Raw genomic sequence first — 14172 nt, 5'->3', positions numbered from 1 at the left:
GCTAAAATTTGCATATTTTCCATTATAACTCAAAAAAGGTTGGAGATAGAGAGATGTTTATCATTATCAACATATAGGAAGTCAAATATAGGCTTTCATTTGGTACCATGACCTTTGACCTTGTTTGTTTGTGTGTGTGTGTCTGCCTATTAACAATCTAGCGTCTAGACGGTTGCACCGATTGACTTCAGATTTTCAGGGTAGGTGGGCAATGGTCTGTAGATTACCTGGTTAAGTTTTGGGGGTAATCGGGCCAAGGTGAAGGTCAAGGTCACTGGAAAGGTCAACCTTTCCGTCAAAATACCATATTTTCTATTATAACTCAAAAACGGTTGCCAATTGACAGATGTTTACTATTATGAGCATATAGGAACTCCCATATGGCCTTTCATTTGGCACCATGATCTTTGACCTTGAATGACTGAAATGTCAAACTCAAGGTCATGGATTTTCATAGGACTATAACCTGACAGCTGATGATTGAGAAATATTACCATTATCAGCATATAGGTATAAAATAAGTGCTGCCGGGTGAAGTTTGTTTTGCCTGGCAACACTTGTTTTTTTTTTAAAAGATAACTAGTTGTAGGACAGAATCTGAAAAAACGAAAGCACATCTGCTTGAGACACAAAATAAATAATAAAATTATTGGCCATCCTTAACTTCAGACACCAAAAATGTCTTGGAGTTGATTGGGTGGGTATGTTTTCTGGTGTTAGGGCGTAATTACTTTCTTTCACCTGATTTACTGAGATACACATCACTTATCTCAGATAAGTACACTTGTCCTAGTCTTTTGTATGCCTGTGTGTGCGTTTGACGCAGCCCGAGACAATCCTGACAATGTGTTGGCAGCCGAAACGGCGGCACGTTCACAAAAATAAAACCTCCTCATTGCTGCTGATGTGCGCTTTCTAATTAAAGCTGTAAAGCCTGCGATGAGATGGCATCACACACACAAATCATCTTAATGCGTGCCTGCCTGTGTTTCAAAAGTGGAGCGGTTTGTTCCATTTTGCTCCTGCTTTGTGAAAAGCCTGGTTCACTTTCCACACATCAACAGAAGCACAACAAGGCTTTTTATGCTCACAAAGGAATTTCTTTACGACTGCGCCACATAAAGCTTTTCAGCATTTTAAAAGGCGCCTAATTAGCTGTTCATTGCTGTCCAAAATGCTATAAGTGATCATCCATGGTATGGAACGTGAAAGGATGTTTCCTGCAAATAAACACGCATAAATTATTTCAGGGGCATTTAAGGTAATCTGCGAATCAGTACAAGACACATTATGTGTTATTCATAGCAAACGCTAGAAATAAAAACAATCTGAACACGACGGAACGAGGAAATGTATGATTGAATTCTAAATTATGTTACGTATTAAGCGTTCCGAACGCCTCATTAGCTTTCTTTGCATTTTAAGATAATTGGAGTTCTTTGTGTTCTTTGGTTCAAGTGAAGCATCAGATGATCTCATCCACTTGGAAAAATGTTTCGCCTCCAGCAAGCTTCGACATCCACCACTTTACTGTATTGTGTGGGTTTTTTTTTTTTGGGGGGGGGGGTCTTATTTTCTGCAGAGGCACTCAGTCACAGTGCAGTAATAGGACGCTCGCAATGACGAAAATGAGAGGAAATTAATTGAAAGCACTGTGGGACGGTTCAGAGGGTCAGATCGAGAGCGAATATGGCTCTACATTTCAGCTCATTTCACATGGTCTTGTCTGATTTAGTCTAATGGAATAAGATGCACCGAGGCAAGGGTTATAACTGGAGTATGAACATAATTGAAAAAGGTGGGCCTTGATAACATATACACTTGTAGACACTTAACACTTTGGTCACACTGTTCACCTTTTTTTTATATATTAATTATACATTCACATACTCATGCTCACAATAATCTCAGAAATAAGCGAACCGAGCTGTACTTGTCCTAGTCGTCTGAATGGTTCCATCAAGGGACCACTTACTCTACAGTAATCAGAGACATACATCATCATCATCTTAGGCTTTTATTTTCCATTTGGAAATATTCTCTTGCTTTCAAGCTACATCGTATTACATTTTACAGCAAAGAATACACAATTTCCTCCTTCGGGCCGCATTTTCTATCCCCTGATTTTTTTTTTTTTCCAGGTTTAAAGGGAAGTGCTTGTGTTTAAAAGACAGAAAAAAAATCTCACTACATGCAGCTCATTTTCTCGTCTCTCGTCTCGTCTTCTTCCGCTTATCCAGGACCGGGTCGCGGAGGCAGCAGTCTAAGCATGGAAGCCCAAACTTCCCTTTCCCCAGACACCTCGGCCAGCTCCTCGGGAAGAACACCGAGGCGTTCCCAGGCCAGCCGAGAGACATAGTCCCTCCAGCGTGTCCTGGGTCTTCCCCGGGGCCTCCTCCCGGGGGGACATGCCTGGAACACCTCCCCAGGGAGGCGTCCAGGAGGCATCCGAAAAAGATGCCCGAGCCACCTCAGCTGGTTCCTCTCGATGTGGAGGAGCAGCGGCTCTACTCCGAGCTCCTCCCGAGTGACTGTGCTTCTCACCCTATCTCTAAGGGAGCGCCCAGCCACCCTGCGAAGGAAACTCATTTCAGCCGCTTGTATCCGCGATCTTGTTCTTTCTGTCATTACCCAAAGCTCATGACCATAGGTGAGAGTCGGAACGTAGATCGACCGGTAAATTGAGAGCTTCGCCTTTTGGCTCAGCTCCTTCTTCACCACGACGGACCGGTAAAGCGACCGCATCACTGCGGAGGCTGCACCGATCCGCCTGTCGATCTCACGCTCCATCCTTCCCTCACTCGTGAACAAGATCCCGAGATACTTAAACTCCTCCACTTGAGGCAGGACTTCTCCACCAACCTGGAGAGGGCAAGCCACCCTTTTCCGGTCGAGAACCATGGCCTCGGACTTGGAGGTGCTGATTCTCATCCCAGCCGCTTCACACTCGACTGCAAACCGCCCCAGTGCATGCTGAAGGTCCTGGTTTGAAGAAGCCAACAGGACAACATCATCTGCAAAAAGCAGAGATGAAATCCTGTGGTTCCCAAACAGGATTCCTTCCAGCCCCTGGCTGCGCCAAGAAATTCTGTCCATAAAAATTATGAACAGAACCGGTGACAAAGGGCAGCCCTGACGGAGTCCAACATGCACTGGGAACAGGTCTGACTTACTGCCGGCAATGCGAACCAGACTCCTGCTCCGTTCGTACAGGGACCGGACAGCCCTTAGCAAAGAGCCCCGAACCCCATACTCCCGAAGCACCCCCCACAGAATACCACGGGGGACACGGTCGAATGCCTTCTCCAGATCCACAAAGCACATGTGGACTGGTTGGGCAAACTCCCATGAACCCTCGAGCACCCTATGAAGGGTATAGAGCTGGTCCAGTGTTCCGTGACCAGGACGAAAACCGCATTGTTCCTCCTGGATCCGAGGTTCGACTATTGGTCGAATTCTCCTCTCCAGTACCCTGGAGTAAACTTTCCCTGGGAGGCTGAGAAGTGTGATTCCCCTAATAAAAGAAAATAGGTCTGCACACTGCTGGATACGCTCCAAAAAATAAACTTTATTTAATTAAAACAAGCAACGTTTCGATCACCCTGGATCTTCATCAGGCATATGGGTAACAGGAAGAGGCTGTGGCCTATATCACATGACCCTACTCTACACCCACCCAGGCAAGGCACCCAAAGGTGCCAATCAATTAGACAGACAGGTGTCTTAACCTGTACCAGTCATACAAAAGGCAAAACCAAAAAACATTTGCAAGTTTGAAAGATTAAAAAGATGTGAATATAGTACACCAACATATAAAATACATATCACGTGAAAATCAATTACAAAAAAGGTTTTAAATCAAAATACATATTCATTCCCTTAGGTGCAATGGTGTTCAAGGTATATATATAAAAAGCCTCGCGTCTTAAAAGGAGATTATCAACATCACCCCCACGTCTAGGTGTAGCAACATGTTCAATGCCAATATATTGAAGGGTTGCGAGATTGTGCTTAAACGTGTTAAAATGGACAGCTACAGCTACATGTTGGTTCCACAACATCGACCAAGAGACGTGTCTTAATAGAAAAAGACACAGGGCCCTTGATAATAGGCTATCCTGCATTACGCAGTACTCGCCACTGAGCAAGCGTTTTGAAGAGATAGTGAGGAGACATTGGCCTATCCTTAGCTCAGACCCTACCCTCAGCGATGCCTCGTTTAGACAGCCCCCACGTTTTGTATACAAGCGTTCATTCAATATGAACCTTATGAACCAAAACCTTGTCGTTAAGGCCGACCGACCACCAGACCGCGCACGGAGATTCCCTCCCCTTCCTGATGGCAACTATAGGTGCGGAAATTGCGCGCAATGTAATTTTACGCGCAAATGTAATTCTTTCAATCACCCGCACACTGGGAAGCCTTTTAAAATAAAAGGCATTATTTTGTGTAATACACGAAATGTAATTTATATGATTAAATGTCCCTGCAGATTAGCCTATATAGGCAAAACAACAAGGTGTCTAAAAACGCGCATCGCAGAGCATAGAAGCAACATACGGTTGAATGATGAGAAGAACCCTGTAGCTGTCCATTTTAACACGTTTAAGCACAATCTCGCAACCCTTCAATATATTGGCATTGAACATGTTGCTACACCTAGACGTGGGGGTGATGTTGATAATCTCCTTTTAAGACGCGAGGCTTTTTATATATATACCTTGAACACCATTGCACCTAAGGGAATGAATATGTATTTTGATTTAAAACCTTTTTTGTAATTGATTTTCACGTGATATGTATTTTATATGTTGGTGTACTATATTCACATCTTTTTAATCTTTCAAACTTGCAAATGTTTTTTGGTTTTGCCTTTTGTATGACTGGTACAGGTTAAGACACCTGTCTGTCTAATTGATTGGCACCTTTGGGTGCCTTGCCTGGGTGGGTGTAGAGTAGGGTCATGTGATATAGGCCACAGCCTCTTCCTGTTACCCATATGCCTGATGAAGATCCAGGGTGATCGAAACGTTGCTTGTTTTAATTAAATAAAGTTTATTTTTTGGAGCGTATCCAGCAGTGTGCAGACCTATTTTCTTTTATTGTCTGACATTTTTGTCTGGCACCTGCAAAGAGTTTTTGGATGTGCGCACCCTACTCAAACGATTAAAGTGTGATTCCCCTATAATTGGAGCACACTCTCCGGTCCCCTTTCTTAAAAAGAGGGACCACCACCCCAGTCTGCCACTCCAGAGGCACTGTCCCCGACCGCCACGCGATGTTGCAGAGGCGTGTCAACCAAGACAGCCCCACAACATCCAGAGACTTGAGATACTCAGGGCGGATCTCATCCACCCCCGGTGCCTTGCCACCGAGGAGCTTGCAAACCACCTCAGTGACTTCGGCTTGGGTAATGGACGAGTCCACCTCTGAGTCATCAGCCTCAGTCTCCTCAGTGGAAGACATGACGGTGGGATTGAGGAGATCCTCAAAGTATTCCTTCCACCGCCCGACAATGTCCCCAGTCGAGGTCAACAGCTCCCCACCCGCACTGTAAACAGTGTTGGCAGAGTACTGCTTCCCCCTCCTGAGGCGCCGGACGGTTTGCCAGAATTTCTTCGAGGCCGACCGATAGTCCTTCTCCATGGCCTCCCCGAACTCCTCCCAGTTCCGAGTTTTTGCCTCTGCAACTGCCCGAGCTGCAGCACGCCTGGCCTGCCGATACCCGTCGGCTGCCTCAGGAGTCCCGGAGGTCAACATGGCCCGATAGGACTCCTTCTTCAGCTTGACGGCATCCCTTACTTCCAGTGTCCACCACCGGGTTCGGGGATTGCCGCCACGACAGGCACCGGAGACCTTGCGGCCACAGCTCCGAACAGCTGCGTCCACAATGGAGGTAGAGAACATGGTCCACTCAGACTCAATGTCCCCCACCTCCCTCGGAAGCTGGGAAAAGCTCTCCCGGAGGTGGGAGTTAAAGACCTCCCCAACAGAGTGCTCGGCCAGACGTTCCCAGCAGACCCTCACCATACGTTTGGGCCTGCCAGGTCTGTCCAGCTTCCTCCTCCGCCAGCGGATCCAACTCACCACCAGGTGGTGATCAGTTGACAACTCAGCCCCTCTCTTCACCCGAGTGTCCAAGACATAGGGTCGGAGATCAGATGACACGACTACAAAGTCGATCATCGACCTCCGACCTAAGGTGTCCTGGTGCCACGTGCACTTATGGACACCCCTATGCTCGAACATGGTGTTCGTTATGGACAAACTGTGACTAGCACAGAAGTCCAATAACAAAACACCACTCGGGTTCAGATCGGGGAGGCCGTTCCTCCCAACCACGCCCCTCCAGGTGTCACTGTCATCGCCCACGTGAGCATTGAAGTCCCCCAGTAGCACAATGGAGTCCCCAGTCTGAGCACCCCTCAGTACCTCTCCCAGGGACTCCAAGAAGGCCGGATACTCTATACTGCTATTTGGCCCGTAGGCACAAACAACAGCAAGAGCCCTCTCCCCAATCCGAAGGCGCAGAGAGGCGACCCTCTCGTTCACTGGGGTAAACTCCAACACATGGCGGCTGAGCTGGGGAGCTATAAGGAAGCCCACACCAGCCCGCCGCCGCTCACCACGGGCGATTCCAGAGAAGTGGAAAGTCCAGCCCCTCTCGAGGAGCTGGGTTCCAGAGCCCAAGCTGTGCGTGGAGGTGAGCCCGACTATCTCTAGCCGGTACCTCTCAACCTCCCGCACAAGCTCAGGCTCCTTCCCCCCCAGCGAAGTGACATTCCATGTCCCAACAGCCAGCCGCTGTGTCCGGGGATCAGGTCGTCGAGGCCCCTGCCTTCGACTGCCACCCAATCCACACTGCACCAAACCCCTACTGCTACCTCTGTGGGTGGTGAACCCACAGGAGGTCGGGCCCACGTCACCTCTTCAGGCTGAGCCCGGCCGGGCCCCATGGGCAAAGGCCCGGCCACCAAGCGCTCGCATACGAGCCCCAACCCCGGGCCTGGCTCCAGGGTGGGGCCCCGGCTGCGTCCTACCGGGCGACGTCACGGTCCTGGATTTTTTCTCCATAGGGGTTTTTTGGTGAACTGCTCTTGGTCTGGCCTGTCACCTAGGACCTGTCTGCCTTGGGAAACCCTAACAGGGGCATAATGCCCCCGACAACATAGCTCCTAGGATCATTCAAGCACACAAACCCCTCCACCACAATAAGGTGGCAGTTCTAGGAGGGGGCAGCTCATTTTAATAATCAGAAAAGTCTAGGCCTGTGTAGAAAAATCTGCATACAGGGAAATATTTATCCACATTTAATAAGATCGTATAAGTACGACAGGACAAGATGAAACCAGTCACATCGTTGCATCTTTATACTTCTAAGGTACGTAATTGGACTAAATATAATAAAAAGTACCATGAGATAGCCTAGTGGTTAGCGTGTCCGCCTCGCGACCGATAGATTGCGAGTTCTACTCGCGGTCGGGTCATACCAAAGACCATCATAAAAATGGTACCTACTGCCATCTGGCAAGGCACGCTGCAATACAGATGCGAGTGGGGAGTCAAACTCTTGCGGTTACCAGAGGACCAGCCCTTAGCTCTATAGGCGAGAGGCTGAGGGCTGTAGAAGTGGAGATTGGTGCCACCCAATGCGCCTTAATGGCCTGGTTAGTACTGGGACAGGAAAGTGCCTGGGAAGACCAGATCCTGGCACGGGAGGAACTTTGACTTAAAAAAAAAAAGTACAAAATGCTTGATAAGAACAAAAATAAGGAGGGGTACCAATACTTTTGTAGGGCAACATAATAAAAAGGTGACTTTTAATCAGTTTCATTTACACTCTATATTTTCTCAGATGTCATAAGATCCCAGGGAGAGGGTGTTAACATACTGCATGCTCTGTTCATTCATCCAGTCGTGGGTGTTGTATTCCTTAATCAGAAGATGTTGATTCATTTTCTATAACAGCAGCTCTGACAGTTGCAATTTTCATACTCCCACTCCGAGGGGGGGGGGGGGGGGGGGAATACTGGTTTACCTCTGTCCGTCCGTCTGTATGTCCGTCCATCCGAAGCACCCTTTTTCTCAGCGACCACAAATCATAGCCACTTGGTACTTAGTACCAAACTTCAGCTTGGGGTTCTATACTGTGTATACCGTTTTCAGGTCTGTCGCTCATCAACTTCCTGTTTACCAACTGAATGTATTTACAAAACATTTAGGGTGGATTTACAAAATGTTCATAACAATTTTCTCAGCAACTACAGATCACACCTGCTTGATATTTGGTACCGAGCTTCAGCTTGGGGTTCTATACCATGTATACCATTTTCAGGTCTGTTGCACATCGACTTCCTGTTTACCGACTGAATGTATTTACGAAACATATATCATGGATTTGCAAAAGTTTCGTAACACTTTCTCAGCAACTACAAATCACAGCTGCTTGATATTTGGTACCGAGCTTCAGCTTCGGGTTCTATACTGTGTATACCATTTTCAGGTCTGTCGCACATTGACTTCCTGTTTACGGACTGAATATATTTACGAAACATATAGGGTGGATTTTGACGCTATTTCAAGAAGCAAAATGCTATTTCAGAATGACAGGATGCTATTTGAAATACCTGAGGAGCACACTGTTCTTTACTTACTTGTTTCAGGGTTAATTATTTGTTGAAGTCTCATCTCATTCTCATCTCATTATCTCTAGCCGCTTTATCCTGTTCTACAGGGTCGCAGGCAAGCTGGAGCCTATCCCAGCTGACTACGGGCGAAAGGCGGGGTACACCCTGGACAAGTCGCCAGGTCATCACAGGGCTGACACATAGACACAGACAACCATTCACACTCACATTCACACCTACGGTCAATTTAGAGTCACCAGTTAACCTAACCTGCATGTCTTTGGACTGTGGGGGAAACCGGAGCACCCGGAGGAAACCCACGCGGACACAGGGAGAACATGCAAACTCCACACAGAAAGGCCCTCTCCGGCCACGGACCTTCTTGCTGTGAGGCGACAGTGCTAACCACTACACCACCGTGCCGCCCTTTGTGGAAGTCAACATTCATAATAAGTGTCCTATTCCTTCGATTGCTTGCGTTCTGATATAAGCAAGAGTGGGGGGATATGTAAGTGAGCAGTAGCTCACAATTGATCTTGTTCAAATACAGTATTGTTTCTGTAGTAACTACTTACTTACTTACACAGGGACTTGCATGTATTATTTAACAATTACAGAAGGAGTCTCCAGTACTAGCAAGTTTATGCTTTGCAGTTTCTCGGTAACGTAGCAAGCTGTGTTTTGCAAACGATCCCCAGCATTAAATTTAGCTATTAATAGATAAAATGTACAGTATTCTACAACATGTTCTTTCATTTAAAAAATAATAAAATCATAATCGTTGACAAATTGTTGTGCTTTATTCCTTACTTATCTAACAGTATGTTGGAAGCTCATTCCTCTCTACACAGTAAACATCAAAAACGCTTGAGCTTGTGTAATACTTTACACTTTACATTTGTTCAAACGGAGGAACAACAAAAGACAGCAGGCTCACAGCTCTGCGCCGTCTCGCTGCATCAATTGTAAAAGAGACAAGCTGTGAAAATCAATGCTAGATGTGGATTTGTCTCAGATGAGGTGCTCTTTGGCCAAATATTGAGTTGCACTAATCGATGCATGTTATGTTAGCAGAAACAATCATGGATATATTATCCTGCATCGAAATAACGTGAAGATAAACCTTAAATCTAACACCGTGCAATCAGCTCCATTATTTGCATACTTCAGTAAAATTTAGTACATTTTTGAATGTTCATTTTCGTTGGAAGAACATCTTACGTTTAAGCATGTATGAGTAAAACTATTTTTGAGATTAAACTACTGTATACAGTGACTAAAAATGTTTGAGCTCAAAATAAAACTCATCGCACATTCACTGGTGATATTATTTTGAGGCAGTATTATTTTGAAAATGTGAGGTTGCAGCAATGCTCCAAAAAATCACTACTAGGCATTTATTACATCACAAGACACATATTTGCATATTATTTGCATACCCTTCCCTGATTGGCCACATGGGTGCAGTCACCCAGCATTCAGACCGATCTAAATGCACTTAATTTGGACACTGCGTTAAAGAAAAAGAAAAAGCACAACTTTTATTCATCACACACTTGTGAAATTTCCTTTCTGCATTTAACCCATCTGAAGCAGTGAACACACACGTGAGCAATGAGCACACACACATACCCAGAGCAGTGGGCAGCCATGCTAACAGCTCCCGGGGAGCAGTTGGGAGTTAGGTGCCTCACTCAAGGGCACCTCCGCCCAAGGCCGTCCCATATTAACCTAACCGCATGTCTTTGAACTGTGGGGGAAACCGGAGCACCCAGAGGAAGCCCACGCAGACACAGGGAGAACATGCAAACTCCACACGGAAAGGCCCTCGCTGGCCGCTGGGTTCGAACCCAGAACCTTCTTGCTGTGAGGCGACCGTGCTAACCACTTACACCACCGTGCCACCCAAATAGTGACCCAACATTCACAATAATTCTTCCCAATTTTTTTTTCTTAAACTCAAAGATGAAACTCAAATACAGCACAGTGGTGTAGTGGTCAGCACTGTCACCTCACAGCCAGAAGGTTCTGGGTTCAAGCCAGTGGTGTAGTCTACGTGATACGCAGGTATACGCCGTATGCCCACTGGAAAAGCTCAGCGATTTCCGTATACTCACTGAAGAGCTCAGTGATTTGCATATGCGCATACGCGTACCGAAAAATATATTCGTTATTTGAACTGGCCAAACCAACGTCAACATTGTCAGATGAATGTTCCACAGTTCCATTCCTAGATGCCTGTGTCCACCAAACGCGCTTTAGCGCTATAAGCGCCTATTCAATTCAAATCCTATGGGCTTCATTAAGAAGACGCTGACAGAGCCCGACTCAGCACTCAAGGCGTTGCGAGTTGATCCAAGAGCAGAGAATTGACCCCTGTTGCACTTGTCGTGTATGTAGCCAGTCAAATGAGGTCAGAATAGAGGGGAAAGCATACAGGTCATACAAAGCTATGTAGTTTGATGCCTGTTGCCTTTTTTTTGGGCTTTTTTTCCCCTTTATTGGATAGGACAGTGTAGAGACAAGAAATGAGCGGGAGAGAGATGGGGAGGGATCGGGAAATGACCTCGGGTCGGAATCGAACCCAGGTCCCCGGATTTATAGTATGGCGCCTTAGTCGACTGAGCCACAGCGCCCCGATGCCTGTTGCCTTGATGCAAAATCATGAAACGAAAACAAACGACACTATTTCAGTGTTTTCAGAAGTGTCCTCATACTTCGACTAGGCCTACTGCAGAACAGGAGGAAGGTGAGGCGGCTGCCGCTGCCCTAAATAAGGTGGCAGAGGACGTGCCCAGTGCTCCCGCAGTGCTCCTGCCGCAAAGTAAGTGAAATTAGATTTTTTTTAAATATATATATGTTTTTTAATGATAATTTTGATTAGAAATGAGAAATGATGAAAAATAAAAAAAAAAACAATGATGGAAAAGCCCACTTATCTTAAGTTGAACGGTGAATCAAAATTTTATAAATTTTGTACATTTAAATCACATTTTTGCATACAGTAGATCTGTACACAAAACCAGTTTCAAGATGCATATTACTATGCATTAGGCAGTGATGGTGCTCATGAGGTGTTGCTTTCAGGTTATCGGACAGTTACAAGATGGATGAGTACAAGTATAACAGTAGCCACAACACACACGTGTGTGTGTATATATATATATATATATATATATATATATATATATATATATATATATATATATATATATATATGTGTGTGTGTGTGAGTATACATTTTTTTTCCCGGGGGGCGTTACATGGCAAGCACTGAGTATACCCACTGCAAAAAAGTAGACTACACCACTGGTTCAAGCCCAGTGGCCGACGGGGGCCTTTCAGTGTGGAGTTTGCATGTTCTCCCCGTGTCTGCATGGGTTTCCTCCGGGTGCTCCGGTTTCCCCCAAAGACCTGTGCTTAACATGGGACGGCCTTAGGCTGAAATGCCCTTGAGCAAGGTACCTAACCCCCACTGCTCTGGGTATGTGTGTGTGCTCATTGTTCACTTGTGTGTGTGCATGCATGCATGTGCTCACTGCTTCAGATGGGTTAAATGCAGAGGACGAATTTCACTGTGCTTGAATGTGCATGTGACAAATAAAGGCTTCTTCTTCTAAAAAAAAAATCTCCACTTTGGTGATTATCTGTACACATTTCCACATGTTCACCTCCAGAAGCAAGATTATGTCCTCTGTTGGTTCCAAAAAATAAAGTCTAATTTTTTCCCCCATAAGAATCACATGGAACGAAAGAATACGTGTGGTGGAAATGAGGTTCCTCTGTATGGTTGCTGGGATTTTTGTCTGGGATAGGGTTACAATTTCAGTAGTCATGGAAAACCTCAGAGCAACAACAGAAGGTTTGGATATCTTACAAGAAGCGCTGTGCTTTTTTGTTGTTCTTTGCAGGTACATGGCCATCATCCATCCACTGAAGCAACGGCTCTCGTCTATGCAGACCAAAGTGATCATTGGCGTGATCTGGGTGCTCGCTTTCCTGCTTGCCTTCCCGCAGTACTACTACTCTGATGTGGACCAGCTGCCAGGTCGCATCGTCTGTTACATCAACTGGCCTGAATACACCGTAATGGACTTCAAGAAAATGTAAGAGTAAAACTGCTCTTAATCTGAGTGATGATGGAAGATGGTGGTCTTAGGGAAGGATATCTTGATTGGATTGGAGTGCACTATCTTTACTTACTGTTATGATGTTAAAAAAAAAAAAAAAAACACTCTATTGTAGTCGGTTTGGTCCGAGACTGTCTGAGCGAAGGGGTCTCATTCCAGTTGCAGTCAAAGTCTGAATCAGATCAATGGGAGGAAGTGAACCAAATGTGCTCTGTACTTCATTTTGTCAGCACCATTTTTTCTAGAGTGGCAAATATCTGAATTTTTTTTCAATAGCTTCTGTCCTGTTTGAAGTTTTAATTTCAGACGTACAAATTAGCATCATGAAGTTCAAGAACTAGTGATGATTTAGTTGGATTTGGTTGAACTAGTCTTGTTGGTGTTTGGCACAGGGGTACAGCACTGTTGCCTCACAGAAAGGAGGTTCTGGGTTTGAACCTTGCAGCCGACTGGGCCTTTCTGTGGAGAGTTTGCATGTTCTTCCTGCTCTCCTCCCACAGTCCAAAGACATGGCTACTCTAAGTGTAGGTGCAATAGGTGTGAATGTCAGTGGTTGTTCTCATGCCTGAAGTCAGCTGGGATCGGCTCCAGCTTCCCCCACGACCCTACAGATAAGCAGTGTAGATAATGGATGGACAGTCTTGTTGGTGGTGGTGGCAACCCTGTCAATCCTATTGGCATCTGGTACTATTTGTTTTACTTTTTTCCCCATAGTCACATTTCTGAGTTTAACACATGCATTTTCACTCCCCTTACCCAGCATTTCTTGAGGTTATTTAATGACATGTAGTGAGAAAACAAACCTAAACAAATAGCAAGCAATCCAAAAAGCTCTGATTCTGATTCAGCAAATGCACTAAAAAGGGGTAAAATTGCCCTAAATGGTTTGTCTCTCAGAAGAAGAACTTATGTAGAACCCTTTAGCAAATGGATTGCTTTTCTCAGCGGGTTTCAAGTAACTAAGCTAGAACCATTAACCGTCCAAAGAACCCTTGAGAAATTTAAAGGTAATGGGATTTGTGAATCATTTAGTTACAATTTTGCAATTGCATTCATGTACAATTACGTTAGACAGGAAAATAACTCAATAGAACAGATTCCTTCCTGTTTACAAGCAAAGTTGCTGGTAGGTGTAGTTTTGCTAATGTGTTATGGTCATTCTGCTTGATCTCAAACACTCCAGATGAGAGTTTCTGTGGGCTTGGATATAACGCACAATTCACACTATCTAAGAAGTGCAAACAATTTGAGTTCAAATGCTTTAACCATACTACAAAAAATTTTGTTTACTTTTGTGTTTCATATATATCATTGCATGATAAAAGGTTTATTTAAAATGACTGCCTTTGCAAAGGGTTTCTCATATAATCAGATAACCGAATCTTACCCTCAGCAATATCCATTGGAAATGTTT

The 14172-nt window shown here is 45.2% G+C and overlaps 1 protein-coding gene across 2 annotated transcripts in view; it reads left to right on the top strand.

Moving 5' to 3' along the window:
• tacr1a (tachykinin receptor 1a) overlaps positions 1-14172 on the top strand; it is a 65100-nt gene that overhangs the window by 25595 nt on the left and 25333 nt on the right. Inside the window, exon 2 of one of the 2 annotated variants that reach the window (XM_060908084.1) lies at positions 12540-12734. The exons of the other annotated variant lie outside the window; for it this stretch is intronic. Coding sequence (XP_060764067.1) covers positions 12540-12734 — 195 coding nt within the window. The remainder of the gene's footprint in view (positions 1-12539; positions 12735-14172) is intronic. 2 annotated transcript variants of the gene reach the window in all.

The sequence above is a fragment of the Neoarius graeffei genome, chromosome 24 (assembly GCF_027579695.1).
Source record: "Neoarius graeffei isolate fNeoGra1 chromosome 24, fNeoGra1.pri, whole genome shotgun sequence".
Classification (NCBI taxonomy): Eukaryota; Metazoa; Chordata; class Actinopteri; order Siluriformes; family Ariidae; genus Neoarius; species Neoarius graeffei.
The sequence above is the reverse complement of the archived record's forward strand: the minus strand, read 5'-3'. Positions and strand labels throughout refer to the sequence as shown.